Raw genomic sequence first — 23,458 nt, forward strand, 5'->3', positions numbered from 1 at the left:
TGTCTTCAGTGAGTTCTGTTAAACCTTTTTTAAGCCTGAAGAGGAGAGAGAAACGGTAATGGTCCACTGATGAGCAGATTGGTAGCAGTCACTGAGCCTTTTGCTCATAGTATTTGAAAGCTGAATATATAATAGTAAATTGAGCAGTGCCAGAAATTGTATCCAGGTCCTGGCAAATTATTTGTCTGTATTGTTCAAGTTTTAGAATGATCCCTCATACAATTTTTGCCTTCAATTAAATCTCACTCTCCCAAATAAGCTGCAGAAATAGTTTGTGAGCCAGTATAGGGCAAAGGCATGTTCTCAGTCCTGTTTCCATCTGGCTAAGCTACTTTGAGGGGCAGGAGAATTTGAACTATTGTCTTGCCCTAGCAAATTAAGCTTTGAACCTGTGCCTTAGCTCTTTTTTATGTCTCAGAGATATGAATAGCATTAAGCTGACAAGAACTGAGCTGAACAGCCTCAATAACTATGGAAAGGATCTGTGAATGCTCACTGACATTTGTTTTCTTCGAGTTACTAATCTTCAGTCAATAATAAAAGGAATCTAAAATCAGTCATATCAGGGTTTTGTTATCCTTTGGGGTTTGGAAGATATTTACATCATGCAGAGAAATAGATAATGATGTTGTTTGAATGATAAATTCTTCAAATCTAAAAAAAATTACAGGAATTTGCTGAGTATAAGATCTGTTTGCATGACAATAAAACAGCTAACTGAACTGTCCTAGTTCATAGTACTGCAGAAGACTCAGTTATCTCTGTAGAAAAAGACAACTTTTCTTCATTTGTGTTCTGTTTTGTTTGTTGTTGCCTTCTCTTATATTCCTTTGCATAGGGACATGGGGACACTTGGCTGATGTGCCTTAATTAGACATTTAAAGAAGAACTGTGCAAGCACCACTGAGTAGCATAAGCCACAGGTCTTTCTTCTGCTCAGGGCATGGTGGAGGATCGGAGGGAAAGGGCAGTTTCCATCTCTTAGATATGAAATTTTGATACTTCATGACAATGTTTTGGGATCTTACCAATTTCAGATTTTTATTCTAGTAGTTCTAGTTTAGTTTAGTTGTGACATTTTAGCTGAGAAGATCTGAATAAATTCATATATCACTAAACATGCTAATAACAGTAATGAGTTTCAGATATGCAAAAATCCCTGAGACTATTTAAGGGGATTTATGCATCCCCTAAAGCCAACTGCTTTTTATTTGGTTTCATTTTTTATTATTATTTTCTTCTTTATTGTTTTCGTTTCTTCCTATTATTTTTTTCTTTGAACTAATACTGGGCGACAAAAAAACAAGAATTATTTAAAAGAATAAAATTAATCCTGCGGTAGCTTGATAAATCAGGAGGAAAAAAAAATACTTCAGTAAATGGAGCCTGAAGCCTATCTCATAATATGCACTGATCTCTCTAGGCTGCTTCTGTAGCCAGCAAGAAGAGGGATGAACTGCTCTTTGAAGCAAGTGTTGGTTTTCTGACTTAAAAGTTTCAGTTACAGACTTAAACTGAAGTGGACCCATAGATTTTGTTACTGTTCTTTTCTTAGAATCATTTGTTTGGCTTGTGCTTCTGCATTGCACTATTTTGACTATTTGTGTCATCCAGCATTGCTTTTATGAACAAAAAGTATCACAGAAATAAGACTTTGCCTTTGTAAACTATGATGTAAAAATTGTTCTTTTCCCACACTGAAACACACAGCAGTATCCCACAGGACTGGGAGAAAACAGTAGACTAAGTGAGGTGGAATGGGATGATCCCTGAGTATCTGGAAAGGTGTAGTAGGCTGCCCAACATGAAGACAGTTTATAAAAGAGCCTGCAATTCCATCTGTGTTCTCATGAAAGCAGGTGAGGCCAGTGTGTCTACTCACACTTCCTTGTAAAACCCAAAGTGCATCTTGGAAATTCTGCAGTTGTGTGGATGTTTTGTCTTGACGTCTCAGGAGATCGCATTCCTGTACACTGTTTCTTCCTGGCACATCCTCTTCCCTATAGCATGTGGATTTTTTATTACAGTGAAGATATACATACTAACCTCAACAATGGCCAGTAGGCAAAAAGTTGTTTGCTTTACTGTAAAGGAAAGAGCACTGTTTGATAGCACCCTCCTAGCCAAAAAGAGCCTTCTTCCTAAAGGGACCACCTTCAGCAAATTGACTGAAAATGTAAAGACTCTAAATCTTTCAGTGTGGAACTACTTTAATGACTTTCTTTTGTCCGACATCTCTATGAAATTGTTATGTAAAGAAACAGTAGTGACTGGAACTTTCCTTGCTGCTTTGTATTTTTCCTCCTATAAGAGGCAGAAATTAATGGCTCCATGACAAAAGGAAGAAAAAACCAGATGATGCTGTGTTGCTACTCAAAGATGAAAGAAACCACAGAGCTCTATTTAGGTCTTGTAAAAACTCAAGCAGTAAATACCCACTTATTTGATCTTATTTAACCATGATGATGCCTTATTATCCTCTGTTACTGAAAAGAAAATGTTCTGGGGACTTTATAAAAGTGGTGGTTACAGTAGTCCTTGAAAGGTTAGAGGCAGTCTAGGTAAATAGTTGCTAAAAAAAACCCCAACAGTTAAAATTGCACTGTTCAGCTCAACTAGGATCAAATCTAACATAGTCTATTATATTTGTCCTTCCCCACCTTCTCCAGACCCACTTCTCCTTTTACATCTGAACACACATTACAGCCATGATCTCTGCAGTTGTGGAACATGGTGTTCCTGGGAGTCACATCAGTCTCTGTGTTCTCAGCCACTTGTAGATCAATAGCAATTTCAAATGCAGGTGCATTTGTAATTCTCACTCTGGTCTATTGAAAAATAAGTAGGAAAGTGTTGGGGGTCACTGCCTCCATTACAGTGAATGATGCACTGGCAGTGTTTGCAGACAATTTATGTTCTGTGTAGAAAATCTTAGGTAGAATCAATTCTGTTTCATGAAGGTCTATATGTTGCAGCAGACATGCCTCTGATCATTCATTTGAGCTAGTCAAAGATCACTTAAAAGAAAAATAGAAAAGAAGACAAAAGGGAGTATCTAGAATGGTAAAGCCTTAATATCATATGAAATAAAAAGCTTGGGTAACAGCTTCTGCTTTTATTTGACATGATTAAAAAAAAAAAAAAAGAGGCAAGTTCTGAATAAAAGATACTGTGTCTTGAAATTTTTATAAAATTGTACAGTACATTTCATCTGCACTGAAGACAACCTATGGCTTTCTTTGATATGAGTTTGCATAATACTGCATTAATAGTTATCTCAGGCAAAAAGACATGTTTGTTTTCCAGTATGAATAAGAAAAATATGAGTAAGAGAACAAGTCAGATACTCTAATGAGATACAGTATTTATTTATGATAGGTAGTATAAAACTCTCTCATGCATGATGATTTGTTGTATGATGCAGAAATCACTGAATTCCTTAATAATGGAAATAATTTATTTAAATTGCATCCTTGGAATGTTGTACCAGATTATAGAAATCCTGTCTGCCAAATCAGATTTCAGATAAATTAGTTGCAAGAGTTTTCATGACTAGAGTTCTTAGCAAGGAAATGCCAAGTCTATGCTTTTTTGATGTTTAAGATGGTCTTGCAAACAAACAAAATAGGGAATAAAATGCAGTATATTCAACAACTTCAGTTATAGGATTAGTAAATAGTCTTTGGTATGCAGTAGTGAATTATCTGTTTGATCAGCAATTGAGAACCTGAAGCTCTACTATATCTGAAATGACATTAAAAATGCATGTATACCTTTTAATAGAGAAATTCTAGCTCATTTTCTCACTGTTGAATAATTTGCATAGAAATCATTCTACTCAACTTAGCAAGTGCATTTGTGATACGCAATCCTGCAAAGCCAAAATGATTATTTTTTTTAATGTTCTACATCTCATCTAAGAGAAAATCTAAAAGCAAATACCACATAGATATTTTCATTGTAAGCTATTTTTTTAAGATTTGTAACCTTTTTTTTTTTATGGTAAGAGGTAATGATGGAATAGCATTTCAGAAAACCAGTAGAAACTATTCCTTGAAAGGCTGTTTCATTAATTGAACAGGAAAGAGCAAAAAGACATGGTAAATAATTTACTTCCATAAGAATTCAAGTGATAACACTTTAAATAGAGGTTTGAAAACAAATTCATTTCTTGTAGGATATGAAAATTTTGAAAGTTTAGATTTTGTCTCTTTTTTTTAAAAAACAAACAAACAAACAAAAAATCCCAGACTGAGATTCTTTGCAGACGGAATACTTCCCTGGGAGAAGTACATCTGACTTTGTCGTGTACAAATTGCAGGTACAAAGGCTTTGGCAAATGGGTTGCAATGTTGCTGTAAATACCAGAAATACATCCTGGAGCAGTAGCTTTAATAAAAGGGGTTCAAAGTAGCTAGACTTGTGAAGGCAATGAGGTGAACTTTAATTTAAATCTTGTCTAGTGGCCATGTGTCATAAACCATATGAAAAATGGGTCTCCCATGAAATCCAGCCTACATTTCAGAAGAATGCTGCGAAAACTCTGACAAGAGGTTGACATACTTGAATTACTAAATGCAAAAGGGGGTAGGGAGGGGAAAGTAAATAATATTTATTCTTCAAAAACTTGTTTTAGAAACTTAAAGTGGCAACTCCTTTTTGTCAATGTGTGTTGCTTTTTTTAAACTTCTGCCATTGTTCTACTTCTGACATCTATGGTAGAGCTGTGTTAAGACTGTAACATTATATTGGCCCATCAAATCCCACAGCTGTGTTAGATTATTTGAAATGGGTCGTAAGGTTAAGGCAATCCACCTGGGTTGTGAAACAAATTCTGGATTCCTCCATCCTTCTGTTGTTATTAGTTGCCTAAGTTTTATTTATATCAATAAAAAACTACTCTGAGCTTACAATATTTCTGCAAAACAAGCTTTGGTATTTTGTTTCCTTAAAACTGGGAAAAGAAAAGGAAAAGAAAAAAAAAAAAGAGTTTTGCCCTTAAAAATATTATGATAACCACTAAAAATGTCTTACATGTATGGGTAATTTTGTTAGGTTTTTCCAGCATACCAGCGCCTTTTAAAATTAAATTGCATTGTGATTCAATTTGTGGGACCTATGTTCAGTGGCAACTAAAAATATCCAATAATTTAAGTTGGCTATGAATTAGTTCTGCAGAATATGACAAAGATGAGCTGGATTATGTCATGTCTCACATCAGCTTGGAAAAATACTGTATTCTTTGTCTTTTCAGTGGATGGAGGCTGGTCTTGTTGGTCATCTTGGTCAAAGTGCTCAGCAACATGTGGAGGAGGGCATTACATGAGAACCCGCTCCTGCACAAACCCAGCCCCAGCATATGGAGGTGATATCTGCCTTGGCCTGCACACTGAAGAAGCACTCTGCAACACACAGCCATGTCCAGGTATCACAAATTGGCCCAACCATCTTTGTTCTTTATGTGCCCCAGAATAAGGCATTTCCAGTTAGGCAACGTGATGCCTTTAATCAATTATGCAGAAGCAAATAATTTCTCTACCTTATTAAGTGCACAGTCAGCTCTTAGATGCTACAATGTTACAGTAAAGTACTAGCATAATATGTTCTACAGAACACTACCTCCTTCCTCCCTCTTTAAAAATTAAAATCTAAATTACTATATCTGAATCTGGATTAAGTAAAATTGTGTAAAATTTTAAGTGGACCATGCAAATTCTTTATGAGACCTTTAATAAAAATATCACAAAGAAGTGCTTTTGTTACAACACCAAACATTCACAGCAAGAAAATTGCTGAGGAAAATATTCAACACATGTTATTACTAGGTTCTCCAGGTAGATAATATTTGCCCTGTTTTCATATAAAACACAAAGAAAACTTCCATGGTCCTTGTAAAATTCCTTCTTCAACTTTAGAAGTCAAGGAACAAAAACCTGAATGAAAGACCGTGGAATGCTTAGTAGATGAAATGTCTCCTTCTAGTTGTATGGTATTATGGATCATGTCTATTTCTGTAACTTTGGTTCTGCCTTTTGACTCATATTAAAGAAAACTAATATTTTTTAAATGTATTTTAAGTGAGAAATTGAGATTAAAACCGCATAAACTTTCATTTATTGGTAATTAGTGGATTACAGGCAACAGCAAAAGGAAAGAAGCAGCTCTGATGCCACACTGTATTACTTGCTTCACTTAGAGCTCCTGGACTTCACAGCAAAAGTTTTTTGCTCATATGATGAGGCAGTGCATGTCCCATGAGTTTGAATGGATCATATTACTTGTTATGATTCTTTCCTTTTCTAGGCACTACATATCTTCCAGCAGAATAAAAGTACCTACTTTGTCAAAATTAAAGCAGATTGGGTTAAAAAAAAAAAAAAAAAAAGCCAAGCATAGAAATCAGTTGATTATTTGATTTTTTGAGACAAATTGTATACATTCCTATGCAGAAGTTGCATAGCTGCCTTGAAATCCTTTTAAGGCGTCTTTGAAGGTTCAGAGCTGGGGTGTTCATTGTACTGGTGTTGTAGCTATTTCTCTTGTTGTGCACTTATATTCTACCACCATTTTCCTATAAATGGCAGTTTGCAAAGATTCATAAATAATGTCTTCATCTTATTTTGACCTGCCTGTGACCCAAATTTTGGAGCAGATGCAGAACGGAGGTGAAGGTTGGTTTGATTCATCTTGGTTCAAGAAATTGGAAAACCTTATAAAACAGTAACACTTTAGAGGCTTAAAACATATTTTTCACATTGTGCAATATTTTATTGATATTTCAATCTCACTGAAAATTTGCCATAGGTTTTTGAAACAGCACATCATCCACTAGCAATGAGAATGGCCCTTGCCTCATGTTTACAATGTAGATTTCAAAATTGTTTTTTACTGCTTTTGTTTTACATGTGTGTGGGTCAAAAATAACCACAGTGTTCCATAGAACAGGTTTTGACTGACCCAAATGCTTGCAGAGCCATTTTCTTGTGGTAAAGAACAGGTGAAGAGTGGTTGGTCCTTGTGCAGATCTGGAAGCACCATTGCTGACATTCACTGCTTAAGTGACATGCTCAGTATAAGATCATAGTAATGACACTTGGAATCTAAGAACAACCAACCAGGACAGAAATGAATATGCAAAAAATAGAAATAATTTATAACATTTCTTAAGTTGTGAAAATAGCAAAGATTTTTTTGGCATTTGAAATACTCCTTTTCTTTTTCCCCTAACAAAACTAGCAGAAAACTAAACTTTCTGGAATCCTGATACTAAGAATTTATTGAGGATATAAAGATTTAATGGCAAATCCAACTGAAAATATTCAAATATTCCATTAAAAGAAATTAACAGGCTTGTATCTGCAGAACACATTGATTTTTCTCATCTTGCATTTTAAAAGCTCTGTCATTTAGTTTGTATTTTTTATTTTCATTTACCCAAATGCAATCACAGCAACATGAAAGGGAGCACTGCAGTATTGATCAGTAGTGGCTGATTATCAGTAAGTGTAACCAGTTGCAGTGGTGTCTGCAATATGTTGCATAAAACAATGTTTCATACCTAAGTATTTACTGCTTCTGTAAGAGGTTAAAATACATTCTGTCCTTGGATTGGTAACTTACACGTACAAATAATGGACAAAGCAGATGAGCATTTAGAAATGGTAGTGTAATGCTGCATGAAAGAAATTTAAACATTACATTTATTAATCTGATCTTCCTGCAGTGCTGCCTTCAACAAGAGATCTCTTAGGAACTTCTTTATCTTAACCTGGCTTCAAAGGCCAGCCAAGATTCTGTACAAAGAAGATATGTTGTGATTAAGCCTTGCCATGTTAGAGGCAAAAAGCAGTTCCAGGTTAAACACTTCTTCAGTCCACCCTTTCTTTTACATTCTCATGACTTGTGCACAGAACTGAGGAGCAAGTTGAGATGAGCCTGCCTGAGGTGCAAGAGAGCCTCAGATACTTTGAAGATACAGAAATCAAAGGATTGAGGCAAGAGAACTGAGTCAGTAGAAGAGCATGCAGAAGTTATGGGATCACCTTCCCAGTGATGGCACATTTCACAGTTTGAAGGCATACATCATCATACATCATCATACATCACACATTAGTCTTGGGTGCCTTACTTCTCTGCAACTTTCTAAGCTCCCAACAACCTCTTCAAACCACAGGTTTGGTGTGAGGACTCACCATTGCAGGGGTGATCCTCAGTTTCATGCTTGCAATGATGTGCCCCCTCTCCTCGTCTGTGATTCTGTTGCCAGATGAGGCGGATCAGCTTGGCACCAGACACACAGACTACCTGTCCTGTAGTGTCTGGGTGCACTGCAGGACTCATGTAGTTTCTTTATGGGTCCCCTAAAGAGCAGGATGAAACAGTAACCTTACCCAGTCACCCATATATGACTTAGCATGATCCCTGTGTACTCTGAAGTTTGTATTTTATCATGGGATGTAGTGTCCTCAACAAAGGATCTGGCAGGTCAAAAGCATGTTGGACAAGGTAGGGCTTCAGAGTGCACCAGTCTACAAGATGCATTTAGAATGCCCACAAGTATTTTGGCACCTGCTGTAGGAGACCCTTTCTGGGGACGGTGTGAGACACGGCAAAGACCTCTATAAGTGAGTTAGGTGTTAGATGTTTATTTCAGGGCGTGGGATAGAGAGAGAGAGGGAGCCTGCTATGAGCCAGCAGATAGAGCTCAAAGCGGGCTCAGAGAGAGCAATACAAAATAGGGTAAGATACGAATACATGAGTTCAAGACTTAAGATTGCTAAGAAATAGAGTAACAGAACAGAACAGAAGTGAGAGAGCCGGGAAAAAGAGAGAGCTAAGAAAGACCAAGAGTTAAGAGTGAAGAGTGAAGAAGAGTTAAGAGTTAAGAGAGACTAAGAGAGCTAAGAGTTACGAGTGAACCAAGAGTTAAGAGTTCAGAGCTGAGACCAAGAGTGACTAAGAGTTAAGAGAGACCAAGAGAACAAAGAGTTAAGAGTTACCAAGAGAGAGCGAACTCTCTTTTACAATTACTTATATAACCTATACATATGAATATTCTATTCCTTTACCAACCAATCTTTCTAAGTATACTAATACAGTAACATTTGTGTGCAACCTATAGAAATCGCTATTTTTGCATATTTTTAGTTATCTCAGGGTTCTTCAGACCTTTCCTTATAAGGCTGGGGAGAGGGGTCTCAGCTTGGTTTTATTGCAGGAAAGAATGTGTTCTGGCATACCAGCCCGGTTTCTTTGAATTATTCAAACCGTGCTATCATTTGTGTTTCTTCCTTAGCCTTTCTGGCTACAGAGTCATATTTATAATTTCTTTCTAATTCTACCTTCCCAACAACCTGCTGCATATCCCAATTATACCAGGACCAGACAAGAATCTTGGCTGTGGTTTAAACATGCTGTCTGCCACCAGTGACAACTGGGCCAAGATTTGTAATGGGCAACAATCCTTTTTAAGCTTGAATGAGCAGGGCTTTATTGTTACTAAATATTTAGGGTTAAGATCCATGTACTTATTTTACTTGGATCCAGCAGCTGACACTGGAGGTGATAACAGCAGCTCATGGATTTGCTAAGTAAGCAGGAAGAAGTTTGGCCATTTGCTTGACTCCCACCTCAGTTCTTCTCAGTTACCCTTCTGAATTAGGATTGAACTACATTTTGGCATCTGTCTCTGTGCTCCTAGTACCCACTCTGCAAATGAGCCTCTCTCAGGACCTTTCCTAGGAAACAGAAAAGCCAAAGGAGAGAGCTGATTATTTCTGCTACTCACAATAACAAGATGTTACAAGGTGATTGTATCAAGGTATTTGTCTTGTTCTTCAAAGAAGGCTTCATCCAGACAGTTATTCATTGTTCATTAAATATCAATATCCTAGTTCTTACCTGACCTGCTAGGTAAATCTATTTAATAAACAGTATCTATTGTTTATCATTTTTCAAGACTGCAGTCTCAAATATTCCTGCTGAAGTCTGTTAAATGTTAGGTGACTGAGAGTTTTAACTTCATTCCCATATGAACAAAGGGAAAGAATGAGTAAATATGAACCTTGTATTTTGGAATTATACAAGGTATTGGAAGGGGCCCCAAAGAGTGTAAAACTTCCTTGACTTTTCCCCTGATTAACAATGTAGAAAAGCTTCACTAATTCACAAATTTTAATGTTCTTCAATCTAACTTGAATCAAAATTGGAAAATACACAGTTTTTCACTTGAGGCAAAACTAAATTTGTAAATTTGCTTAGTATTGGCATAAAATCACTTAAAATGTTGAAGTAGAAACAAGTTTGGTTTGAAATAGTAGGAAACTATTTATTCCTTTTCAAAACCATAAAAACCTGCTTCTGTGGGAAAACTTACAGAAGAAAGGAAGTTCACCTGAGCTCTGTCTTTCCTATATTTTCCAAACTCAGAAGACTCCTATGAAGGCAAGACTTGGCCTGGAGTTGTAAGAGTGCTGAATGCAGTAAACTCACACCACCTCATGGGAATGAGATCAATTAATTTCATTTAAGAAAAGTATCTGAGATCACACAGGCATGAAATAAAAGTATCTTAACCAAAGCTACATGAGGAGAAGAAGAAATCTAGAAAATAAATAGGTGACAGACTGAATGGGGAAGAGAAAATGAGAATCTACAGCCAAGAAAACTTCAGAAATCTTCAAGATGCTTCTATTTTTGCAGTGAAATATACATCCTGTTTCAGACTGGAATATATACTCTTATAGTTCTCATTGCTACTTGTCAGGTTGTCATGGGGTAGCTTCACCTTTAAGACCGAGTAAAAAAAGGGGAAGTTGAAGCTACTGGTGACTGATGGGAGTTTTTCTTCCTGACCAATTATCAGTCATTTCCAAGAATTTACAGCAGATCTGACCATTAAAAAGTGAATTCAACTTGTAAACACCCCCTTTAGAAGTACACTCAGAGCTCTCTCGTTCTCTTTTGTTTCCGGCTCTGGAGAGGTAACAAGCTCTGTTTTGGCTTCCCCCCCCCAGGCCCGGGACAGGGCCGCAGGGAGGCGGTGGGGAAGGAGAGAAAAGCGGGGGAAGGAGAGAAAAGCAGAGTTTAGCAGTTTAGTTTAGTTTTCAAGGTCTGCTGCTAGACTGAAACCGGACACTATGAACTTTTGTAGCTTTCTTCTTTTAATTCCTTTACTACCTAGATAAACAACAGATTACTCCTTTTTCTTAGAACAGACAGAGAAAGAGAGACAATTAACATGTAAGACATCATAAAACTACCAAAAACAGTGAAGAAAAGAGTTAAGTTTAAATAAGAAAGAGAAAAAAAAGAAGATGCTTGTTGCTGAAAAGTCTTTCTGTTACAGCTATGGAGATGGACAGTAGTTTAAAGACTCCTTTAATTCATGGCTAGAGTATGGGAGGAATAGAGTATTCAAAGTGTAGACTTTAAAGAAAAGAAGGGTAGTTATAATGCTGTGAGTTGCTGGAACTTGCGAGTGAAGTGAAGATTTTAAAGCCTTAAAGGAGCCAAAGAGATGGCTGTTTTCCAGGAAGGCTCACAAAAACAACTGAAGAAGATTTTTACCTTTGAATCACTTATCCTTAAAAATAACATTCCTAGATTCAATTTGACCCATTGCACACCTCAGAATAGTGTGAGATGGGAGGAGTGGACTCTAAAAACTCCATGGATTGGCAGGAAGAGACTTCTGTTTCTCTACAAGGACTGATGAAAAGACTCTAAAAATTGAGACTGTTTTTGACCACCAAGATTGTAAAACTATTTTTTTGTCTCTATGTTGTTATGTGTACAAAAAAATAATCAAAATAATAATAGTAAGAAGTAAAAGGGTTTTCTGAAAGTTTATTTTAGTATTCTTATTCTAATAGTCTGTTAATAAACTGTCTTTATTCCTTTTAAGTTTTAAGCCTGTTTTGCTCTTATTTTAATCCATATCTCACAACAAAAAAATAAGTAATTTTTGTTAGTAGTTTAAAACCACAACACAGGTACACAAAAAATGCAGTGTCCTTGTCTACCCTAATGACAGACGGAGGATAGAGCTATTGCTCTTGCAGTCACTCTCACAGAATCCTCTGGCTTCTCACTTCCACACACAAAGGCTATGGCAGAAGCCAAAACCATGAGATGTCTGCAGCAAATTTACCATCTCATCAACATTTCAGACTTCTGCCAAAGTCAAACTGTCTTTGTTTTATTGGAATGAAGGAGCTGCCCTCTACTAGATGGTGATAGCTGGGGGAGGAGGCTTTCTGTCCTAACTCAGAAAAACAAGCTGTTTCTTTGTCACGCAGTGCACTTGAACTCCTTAATCACAGTGTCTACATGTGTGTCCCTCTCTGCCTGTTGCAGACAGCTGGTCTGAGTGGTCCGAGTGGTCTGACTGTGACTTGTCTGGCTTCCAGACCCGTGCTCGACAGTGCATCATTTTGTTTCCTGTGGGCAGCCAGTGCACAGGGAACGCCACAGAGAGCCGAGCCTGTGCTGTGGACTCCAACTTTATACCAGGTGAGATCAGCTAGCTTCTTGAAGGATTAGTTTTCAGGATTCAGGATCAAGGCATAGCACTGTTCCAGACTGCGCTGTGCAGATCCATGAGCTGAAGAAGAACTTGCCTTTAGTGAGCACAAGGATGTTGGTCTACTGTATAGAGACAGTATTGTTAGATCTGGTGTCTACATAAAAATCTGTCCCATGGCACCCAGTGCTGTGGAGCTGTCCCTGCTGACACTGCCTGACACTTTGGTTAGTCACTGTCACAGTATTCTGCAGGTCTCTCCCATTCTTGGTAGCTGGGGATGAGTACACACAGCAAGCAAAAATAGTTTGTTTTTTATTTTAAGTGTTTTTGAGACTTGGATTATTAAAGAAACTAAGGTGTAGTTTTTCTGGTTTGCATGTACAAAATGGGTGCTGTGGTTGTTAATCTGGAAATAATTTCAGAGGTCGCCTTACATTAATAACTGCTCAGAAAGGTAAATACTATTAGCTTTGCCTCTAGTCCTTATCTCCCATGACTGCTAAGTATGTCATGGACAGTCATGTTATGTATTAGACTATAGTATTCGTTGAAACTCAGGATTGTACTTTTGTTTTTAAATCACAGGAGTCATTTAAATCCGCACAACAGTATGGGTGGCTCACAATACACTTCTGTTAACAGTCGACTTTCTCCCTATGTACATTAAAAAAAAGCTAGGGCTCTTTTCACAGACAGAAAAATTTATGTTTTAATGTAGCATTTGAAATGCAGCTGTTTTTATTCAGTGCGGCAACCTTTTCTTTGTGTGACTATGCAGTAAACTATAGTACAACATAATAAAGACATTGGCAAAGTTAAACTCTGTTTTTATGGAAGGTGCATAATGCTTTAACTCCCAAATAGTATTTTCCTCTAAAACTAACATGAAAAATGTTAGTATGAGAGCAAAAATTCCCACATTGTAGTTTCCCTTATCTAAGGCTTTTGAAGTTCTATTAATATTCACATTCTGTGAATCTGCAGCTTAATCCAACATAAGCCCTACATCATGTTTTAGAAGGTAGGCATTTTCAGAATCTCAAACAAGCCACCATGTCTCTTGCCCTTCTGGTCTGTTTGCTACTCCTCCTTATATTACCAGTAACACAGCAGATAGGGTCATGCCCATTACACCCACCTTAGGAAATCTAGCTTGCTTTCTTTGGTTCACTTGGCTCGCTTTTACTCATCCAGGTCCTCTAACTCAGGGGTTTCCTCCTTTCAGCTCTTGGCTGAAAAGACTAATGCCTGCAGAAGTGGCAGCCTTCCTCTGTTGTAAGAATAGGGCACATAATACTAGCCCATGTCTGTATCTTTTTCCTCACTTCATTTGTTGCTTGGAAAGGCATTATCAAAGAACTCAAAATTCAGCTTTTTTGAAATCCAGGTATACTGTGTCAGCTACACCAATTGTATACAGGTGATCCTTGACCCTTTCAGAGAGGTTCAAGAGACTGATTTGTAAGGCAGAACTTCCCTTAATAGAAATCATGGTCTGGAAGTAAGGAGTGGAAAAGCTTGACTGCCAACAGATTTTTTTCTGTTTTTTCAAAGTTAAAATTGTAAGGATACAGGATAGAATTGCGTTTTATTAGTTTACAACTGAGACCTATGAAATTGGCGGTCATCTTTTTTTCAGATGTATAAGTTACCACTTTTCACATTAGTGCTAGATGTGACTTCAGAAGTAACGAGCACATTTGAACGCAGGGTAATTAAACTGTAGTTAATTTTACTTCAGTAAATCAAGTCTTTCTCCACAAGCCTAAACTCCACAAACAATGTTTCTATGTGCATTTCATCCATTTCATTCCAGAGATGTTTTGAGGCAAGAATTAAAAATAAATTGCTGCCTTTTCTTGGGAAACTAAGGAACCTGAAGATATCATGGGTCCTTTCTATTAATTCTACCACATAGTAAAAATATTGTTTACCTTGAATTTGAAGTGGATGTAGTAGAATGAATTTTTAAATCCTTACTGTGTTAATCTAACTAGAAGTTCTCTGCAATATTTTTTTTTCTTGGCCTAAGTGGTTTATTTATTTTTCTAGAAATACCTGTGGCACAATCCAGCAGCATAGAAAAGAAACGATGTGGCGGTAAGCTTTTCAGCTTGAGATGACTATTAAATGCTGAAATATTGATTCCCCATTTTTTTCTTTTATTTCACCTTTTATAATATAAATATAAAATATATTATACAAACAACATATATTTAATAATACCTTAGTATTATTCTACCTTCTAAATGCTGCATTCTCATTATTTCTGTACATCACTTGTACAGAAAAAAGTAGTAACTTGTACAGAAAAATGTAGTTACTACAAGGATACAGGATTTCTCATTAAATATCCAACTGTTTGGTGACCTTTTAGAGAAGAACATGTATTATTGGATGTCTGTATTTTCTTCTTTGTCAGTGTGGCAGTCACCCTTGTACTCAAAAAGAAATACCTATAATAATCTAGTTATCAGAAGGTCAAAATTTGGAAATTTGTTACTCCACCATTTTCAGGATAATAAGTCCACAAACCTCTTTTAGTCTCAAAATAAACAGCAGAAAAACAGCCTGCTAACCAATTTAATAGCCCAGACTCTATCTGGGACTCATTTTCAACTTTATTGCCAGAGATAAAACTAAAAAGTAAATAAAATGTTCCATTCTGGAGAGTTGTGATGATCTTGAAAGGGAAAACTTTTAAAACCACATAACAATAAGAAGAAGGAAAATTAACTTTTTTTTTTTAATGTGCTGAGCTATCACGCTTAGTCTGTGTCATCATGGTAATAGCTCTGGCCAGTTCTAGTATTCTTCCATGCACAGATAAGCTGCAATTTTAACCTAATAAAGGACAGTGAAAATACAGAGGTTATGCAAGAGTACTTGTGTAAATAGTAACTTGTTATGGGAGCCAAGATAATGTAATTTGATTTTTTTGCTAACTAACAGTGATACTCTGAAAGCATTTTGCCAAGTTCTACAGCATTGGGAAACCCTCATAAAGGTGTAGAAGGATATTTTAGTGATAGATTGGTATATTGATACAGTCAGCTGAATCACCTTAATATTAGTTTGTGTTTCTAAGTACTCAGTAGGCATGTAAAGGTCCTGCCTTAGGTTTTACAAAAAATGAGACATATGTACTGGCCTGTTTTTCTGTACTACAGTGAAACAGGTTTAAGAGATGTTTTTAAGGCTAGCACCAGTATATCAGTTTAAAATCCTTTATTTGTACATTTAAGCAACAACAAACAAATTTTCAATCATGCTAAGATTAAATTTCCAACATGAGTTTCTCAGTGATACTTCTTCCCTAAAGTAACTCAAAAAGCACAGCTCCATTTCAAAATAACAATGGAAAGCAGTGCAACTTGTCTATTTTGAGCTAATCCTACTGGTGCCATATTTGATCTGGTATCTCTGTTCAGTAACATCAGGGAATGATTGTGCTTCAGGTTCCCTCCTACAGTTTAATGAGCAATGGGCTTCCTCTCAGTTTTAATCCTTGTGTAGGTAGAGAGGGTTTCCCATGGTCTGATGCCATTGTACCTTTGAAGAGCAGAGCTGATAGAAGGGTGCTGGGCTCTGAGTTGTTGATTTTGCACTCTCTGGCTGCCATGCTTAAAGGTGTATTGAGATTCAAGGAGTCCATTTCTTGCCACTTCCCATTTCCCTCTATAATGCTGCCATTTCTTCCTCACTCCCCCTTAAATAAAGAAAAAATTCCAAGAGCTGGAGAAGAGAACAAACTGCCCAAGATACAAAAAGAATGGTAATCATCAAGAATTAAAGCAGGGATGGGAAAACATTTGCCGATGCTTCTAATAAAAGGGATATGGAATACATTTATGGAATGGGCTTAAAAGATACCAGGATTTTGTCAGTTCTGCCACAAGTCACTATGTGTAAGAGAAAGAACGGTAATAGCATCAGAGGAGGTGGTACTGTAGTTCACTGAAACAAAAAAACTATTTATGTACACTATATACATAATTTATATATAACAAGTCTGTATTATACCGTCTGAAAAAAAAACCTGATGAACTATTCAAACATACAGAATGAAATTCATATTTCTTTTGTGTTTTGAACTTGTTTAAGCATCTTTCAGTGATCTCTACTTAACAGGGATGTATGTGTATCTAAGATTCTTATAATGGTCCCTTCAGAGAGGTAAAATGAATTTACTACTGTAGGGATAAACCATTGCAATTGAGATGTTTCAGGGAAACACGTGAAAATTCCCTTATCAAACACTTGTCTACATTTTCCCCAAGCTGAAGCTTTTACTGCTACTGCCTTTAAATTAAGGTTGCCTTCTTCTCTCTGCTCTGTAGAGTTCAACATGTTCCACATGATCACAGTGGGATTAAGTAGCTCAATTCTTGGTTGCCTTCTCACCCTGCTTGTTTACACGTACTGCCAGCGATACCAGCAGCAGTCCCACGATGCGACTGTCATCCACCCAGTGTCACCAGCTCCACTCAACACCAGCATCACCAACCACATTAACAAACTGGACAAATACGACTCTGTAGAAGCCATCAAGGTGAGCAGAAGGCTGGGAGCTATTCTATACACCTAGACATTTCTCCCGTATCAAAAGAATTCTCCTTGCTACTTTTCCACAGTAGCATTTGAGCTCAATTTATGCTGATTGTTAATGACAAAAGTAGATTGATTTCACTTGTGATGTTGTAATTGCAGATCCTTTCACTTGTCAACCTCTGTTAGGCGAAAGTTGGGTATTGCATTTGTGTGTAATTTATACAGCAGGTTTTCCTGGAAAAAAAGAAAATCATTCAAGTTGTTTTGTGGGATTTTTTTCCTACTTGTGTTCCCTCAAGGCTTGTTCAAGAAGTAAATCGGGCCATTCACCATGGCATATACTCAAGAAAGTCCTTTGGCTCTATGATCCAATGTCAAGGGCACTGTTCATCTCCCTGCACTACGTCTCTATATGGGAGATGTATCTGGTGAATATATTCTGGGTCAGATTCTTAGTTAGTGTTTATAGCCAAACTACTCTGTGAAAAAGCTGTACAGATAAACTGAGAATCTCTAATGATATCCATACTATTTCATCATTTTTTCCAAATTGCTGTTTCCTTTTTGTGACATTTTAAAATAACGCTGCTTTTCAGATCCACTGAATTAAGAAAGGATGTGCATTCTGAAAATACCTAGTCCAGTATCTTCAGATTACAAAGTTTATTCATGCAGCTGCAAAGCTTTTTTGCAAATGAGGATTTTTCTTAAATCCTACCTGGATAATCCAGTTCTTAATTTCTGCATTTTTCTTTCTAATTCAAGAAATTTTAATGCAAATCATTAAAAACAGCAAGAAAACTCTGGATCTTCTAGTCAGCAGTGGAATATGAACCTAATTTGTAGCTTTTTAGAATGCCACATCATCTCTCTACATAGCTACAGAAATAACAACAACAAAAAATAATCCTTTAAAAATTCATATTTTGAATACCAATATTATTTTTTTAAAAAACAGGATTTATTCTCTTAAGGCCTTCAGACATTTCTGCCACTTGAAGATCAGGGAATTAAGACGGTAAAGAGAAAATAATACTTATTCACTAAAAATATAGTAAGTCTCTAATTCTAATAGGAAGAACTGCATATATATGATTAAAAATATTCCTAGAATTATAAAATTAGTTTTGTAATATTGGGGGGGGAAATCCCCGGCTTTTTAAAGTAGAATTGCATTCTGTAGGAATGTTATTACACAGGAAGATACTTCTTGCAGATGCAAGTTTCTGTAAATGTACAGGTATTTCTCAATGCATTTTTGATTGGCTTACTCTACACAGATATTTGCCACAAAACCTGCCTTGGTGAAAGAGCACTTAGTGGTTACCTTCCCTATGTTCTTTATATTGTCTGATTTCTTTTTTTTTTTTCTTTTCCTTCCCAGGCATTTAACAAAAACAACCTGATTCTAGAGGAGAGAAACAAATACTTCAATCCACATCTTACTGCAAAGACTTATTCTAATACCTATTTTACAGATTTCAATAATTATGACGAGTTCTAATGGGCTTGTGTATTTTCTTGCCTCCTGTAATTCCCCAGTCTCTAAGGCCTATGCTATTCAAGTGCTCATGTGATTGAGACTTCAGAGATTAAGTTCAGAGACATTTCAAGCGTGATCCAAGCCATCAATGTCCCACTGCTACCAAAAGCCCAAACCACCTGTTTTTGACATGATGTTTTCTTTCCATAATACAAGGTTGGCCTTCAGTGTCAGGGGCAGCTGTAGCCCCTCACTGTTGCTGGACCACTCATGAGGATTGCATTGCTTTGCTCAGTTTTATAAATTTCCACTCATATTTATCTAACAAGTAACTAAGTAATTCTGGAGTTTAAAAAAGTACAAATCTAATTTTCTTTTTAGACATTGTCTTTTATTTCCTTGGGGTTTAAAAAGGGAGTCTTGCTGTCAGCCCTTTCCTGAAGCTCACCCTGTCAAAAAGAGCTCACAAGGTGCTGGGGATGACAAGAAGAAATGTCATGGTTTAGTGATCCTCTGCAGCAATTCTGGGATCTGTGATATTCCTGGGCTGTGAATCACCCCGACTGCAGTTCAGCTGACCAGAGTGCAGAGGTACTAAGGCTGTACTGAGGGATACAATCTTGTAATTAACCCAGACACCTCCAGGGTTAGTGGTTTCCAGTTTGCAAGAACAGCCCAGTCACATAATGCTTTCATCTTGCTCAGTTTAATTTTTGCAAGGGTGTAGAAGGGCACGTCCAACAGGGAGGCCAAGGGAGGAGGGCAGATGGGAGGAGCACACTGGGAGGTTTTTCTCTGTGTCTTTAATAACCTAGCCTTGCTGCAGCATGTGGGTTTGTAGTGGCACTTCTACCTAGTGCATGCCCATGGGACAGACTTGTCTCTGATGGCTGTGGCACTTGCCACCAGTCTGGCAAGAGAACAGTACAACTGCACCATGGATTGTGTGCCATTTCTAGCTCTCGGGGGTGTGTAGGCATAATCATAGATCTGCTTTTTTCTTTCCAGCTTCTACTTTATATGCACAGGTCTGACAAACAAAGCTGGCTCAGAGAATATAGATGCATTTTCAAAGGGCTGTCTTGTCTTGCTGCCATGTCTGACCTGCATCAGTCAACCCCTAGAGGAACATTCTTATGGTGTTTCAAGTGATGATCTTGTTGGACTTCATTGATGTAAATATTTAAAATACTATTTGAGTTTTAAGTTATCAGTTTTATTTCCTTTTGTAGTGGTAGATGAGGAAACACAAAGTCTTATACCATTTTTCTTTGTCCTGTCCATTTTCACCCACATTCATGACATTTTTATTTTTGTATCTGAAATTCTGTATGTATAACTAAAAAGAAAATTGCAGGGATTTGAGTGAGATTTTACAGAGTATATAGTAGAAAGGAAGCATTTGCTATTCTCAGAAGCTTGTGAGAAGAAATTATAAGTGAATATTAAAGATTAAAGAACTGGGCTTTCATTTTCTTGCTAAAAGCAAAGACAATTCCACTAGAGTACTAGGGAGATGAGCAAGAGAAGCAGAGTAGAAATTATACATTTCTATGTATCATTTGATATAAGTGATACATCAAATGTACATTCTGTTTAGAGCCCTTGTTAATTAGGTTTTGTTATGAGAGACAAAATGAGAAAAATATGTACAGATTATAATGATTCACAACTATGTATAAAAAAATCAGAAAGTACCAACAAACACTTCCATAGCAATGGTAAATACTGTATCTACTCATGGCAGTGAGCTACATTTTTGAATGGGGATAGATCTGAATGTAGCACTATGCTTCCAATCTGTTCTACAGAAAAATAAATTCAAAGTGGTCTTTAAAATGCTATGCAGTAAGATGGAGACACATTTGCTATCTATTAAAGTAATTAAGATCAGCCACACATTTTTTTTCCAGATGAACAGTCCTCACTATTACTAACTCAGTCAAATGAAAGCCCCTCACCTTCACACCATCTCTTCTCCAGAAAGTATAATAATGCTGGGACTCTATAATTTGTGATTTTTCACTTCACATTAGATTTGGTTTTCCAGGAATAAATTAGCTGATTGCTCTGGATAAAATTTTCTTTGCTAGAAATAGAGGGGAGAAAAGCTTTCCAAATCATAACCAGGATGGTATTTGAATTACTGTGTTCATGGCAGAAGATAAATTTTTTATTTAAATAAGATAAAACCTATATTGTTGCTACTGCCAAGAAAAAGCAGCACACATACATACACACATATGAGCATCATTGTTCCTTTCTGCCCCTGTGCTAAGAGCACATTAGTCCAACTTCTGCATTTTATAGTTAGACTAATTGTTTTGAGACCAATATCTTTAAAATATTTGAACTATGTATTTTTATTTTACACCTTTCAATTACAATTACTGAAATGATCTTTTTTTCCTAACTCTTCAGTGGCTTGAGGTGCACCTATCTTTATAGTGATCTATTTTTAATTCTTTTCATGCATAAATACATATTTTAGATACATCTTACATATGTGGTAATAATGCCCTTGGTTAAGTCTGCATGATCATAGGTAGAAATCCATTTAGCAGATGTTCAGTCTGCTCACACTTCCCTCTCCTTAAAGGATTGTTTCAGGTGTTACAGGTCTTTGAGCAGCTCCCATGCCAGCATGTCAGGAAAGTGTTTCTTTTAATTATTTTTCTTTGTCATTTAGCTTCCTAAATTAATTGTTCTATATCACAGGTAGAAATATATTTAAAACTCTACCTGAAGCAGCAGGGTAAACATGGAAATGTCACAGCACTTAAATGGGGAAAATTTGATGGCAAGATCTCCTTGTCATGCTAGGTTGTGAGACAACAGGTTTTAAAGCCTTTAGATATTTGTGTCTTAGGTAATTTTAAAGGACCCCAGATGCACTGGGGTGTATAACATTATTTACACATGTTGTAAGTATTTTCACCTTCTGAATTCTATATAGCTGCCCAGATAGTTTAGTACAGCTTTTCCTAGTTCATGGAGCAAGGCAAAGTGCTGTCTCTATTAATTTTCAACTTTGTTTAGCATTTTTTCTACAATAGGCTACAAAACTGAAAAGGCAGATTTCATAGAATTGTTTAGTGTGGAAGATGTCTGAGTCCAACAATTAACTTGGCACTGCCAAGTCCCCTATTAAACTATGTCTATTTCTTCTTGAAAGTTCTTGTTCTTCTTTCTGTCAAAAATATAACAAGTGGACATTTTCTGCAAACCCTGTTTAGGCCTGTAGAGTTCTTAAATTTTCTCAAGGTAGGATTTGGTTATAAAAGCATTATTATACTGTTTGAAAGGGAAGATCAAGTCCCTTGCTCATCAAATGCCATACTTAAATAACCTTCATTCTTTCTTTTGGATAAAGTGATCTATTTTGGATAAATAATTATATTACCTCTGATGCCATTAGTTAATATTGCTAACCATGTTTACACTGATTGCATAAATTTAAAAATGCTTCTCTATTTTGAATGCAAACAATTTGGCAGATAAATGAAAATTAGTAGAGCTGTTTCCATGTAGCCCTGTTGCATGGAGGGAGGAGGAAGCTGCATGGAGGGAGGAGGAAGCAAGACTGACAGTCGTGTCCTGCACGGTATATGCACTCATTGGCCAACTCCATTATGCCTAAGAACTTTTTGTGCTTATTTTTTATTTCTGAATCATATGTACCTCAGTTGCTTAGAAAATGGACTCCTGTGTTTGCAGATATATCTTGGATGTTGATTTGAGTCTGATGATCTTTATGGCCTTTTTAGGTTACTCTATGTAGAAGCCTTTCCAGCCATTTGCAGTCATCTGATGTTGAAGCAGTGTGGTTTGGCTAAAACTAATCAAGAAATTTTTTACTAGGATTGGGAATTTTATAAGAGGGTGGAAAAAATAATGGGTCTTAAATGGCTTTGATTTCCAGCCTATTAAGCAGTACTGATTAAAGTCTCACATGGATATAGGATACTGTGCATTTAGTTAGCTCTACCAGAGATCCACACCAGAGTCTGGGAAAATACCACACCAGCATACAAATCAAGAGCTACTGAAACACTTACGTTAATGAAAAAATTTCTCAGAGCATCAGGCCATATGGCTGTTCAAACCAGAAAAGAATGTAAGAGGTCCCAGATATAAGTAAAATGTTAACAGGATTAAATGCTCAGTATTTTTTTCCTCATAATTATAGTATGAATATATTCACTTCTTTAAATGTAGGACCAGTTGTAATAAAATCAGCACAACATGAGCACATTCCTAGTGTTGATTGAATGCGTCATGGCCTTGCTGTATGAGATCAGTTCTGTAAACAGTTTGGTCCAAGCTTATCTTGCTCTGCTTGAGGCATCTGGCCAATTTTAATTGTAGCTGCGACCAGCATTGTCTGTGTCTCATCTAGGAAAACATACTTAGACTGAGTTACATCTTGATGTGGGCTTGTGTCTCTCCACCAACACTGCAGTGAGCCTAGAGAGATATACTTCTAATTTTCAGTGTCATTTCCATGGCATAAGCTAGGCTCTTGAGTATAATTTTAGTCATCACATAAGTAACCACACCAAGCTCAATGGTATAGATGTAGCAAGTTACTTATTTTAACGTGTTTACAGAATTGAGCCAAAAATGTATTGCTTCTGCACAAATCCATGCGCAGTACAAGATGACTTCAATAGTGAAAAACCAGATTCATTAAAAATTGTTCAAAAGTGAATCTGCATATTGATATCAGGGAATAATTACGTGTTCGTTGTGTGGGGTATTTTAATTCATTCCTTTCTTTGCTAAATAAGTGAATGATAAAACAAGACACTGCTTGACTTAATTTAAAAGCTGTTCTTCCAAATAAAGAAGAATTGTGGGATCTGTGGACATTTTCCCTTTTTTCTGTCTACTCTTCT

At 36.7% G+C, this 23,458-nt stretch overlaps 1 protein-coding gene across 1 annotated transcript in view; it reads left to right on the plus strand.

The window, feature by feature from the left end:
- SEMA5A (semaphorin 5A) overlaps nt 1-23,413 on the plus strand; it is a 412,149-nt gene extending 388,736 nt beyond the window's left edge. The window contains exons 18-22 of the mRNA XM_058831651.1: nt 5,255-5,425; nt 12,358-12,513; nt 14,579-14,626; nt 16,867-17,078; nt 18,462-23,413. Of these exons, the coding sequence (XP_058687634.1) occupies nt 5,255-5,425; nt 12,358-12,513; nt 14,579-14,626; nt 16,867-17,078; nt 18,462-18,581 (707 nt within the window). The 3' untranslated portion in view covers nt 18,582-23,413. The remainder of the gene's footprint in view (nt 1-5,254; nt 5,426-12,357; nt 12,514-14,578; nt 14,627-16,866; nt 17,079-18,461) is intronic.
- Nucleotides 23,414-23,458: the final 45 nt, after the last annotated feature.

Source organism: Poecile atricapillus, chromosome 2 (assembly GCF_030490865.1).
Source record: "Poecile atricapillus isolate bPoeAtr1 chromosome 2, bPoeAtr1.hap1, whole genome shotgun sequence".
NCBI lineage: Eukaryota > Metazoa > Chordata > Aves > Passeriformes > Paridae > Poecile > Poecile atricapillus.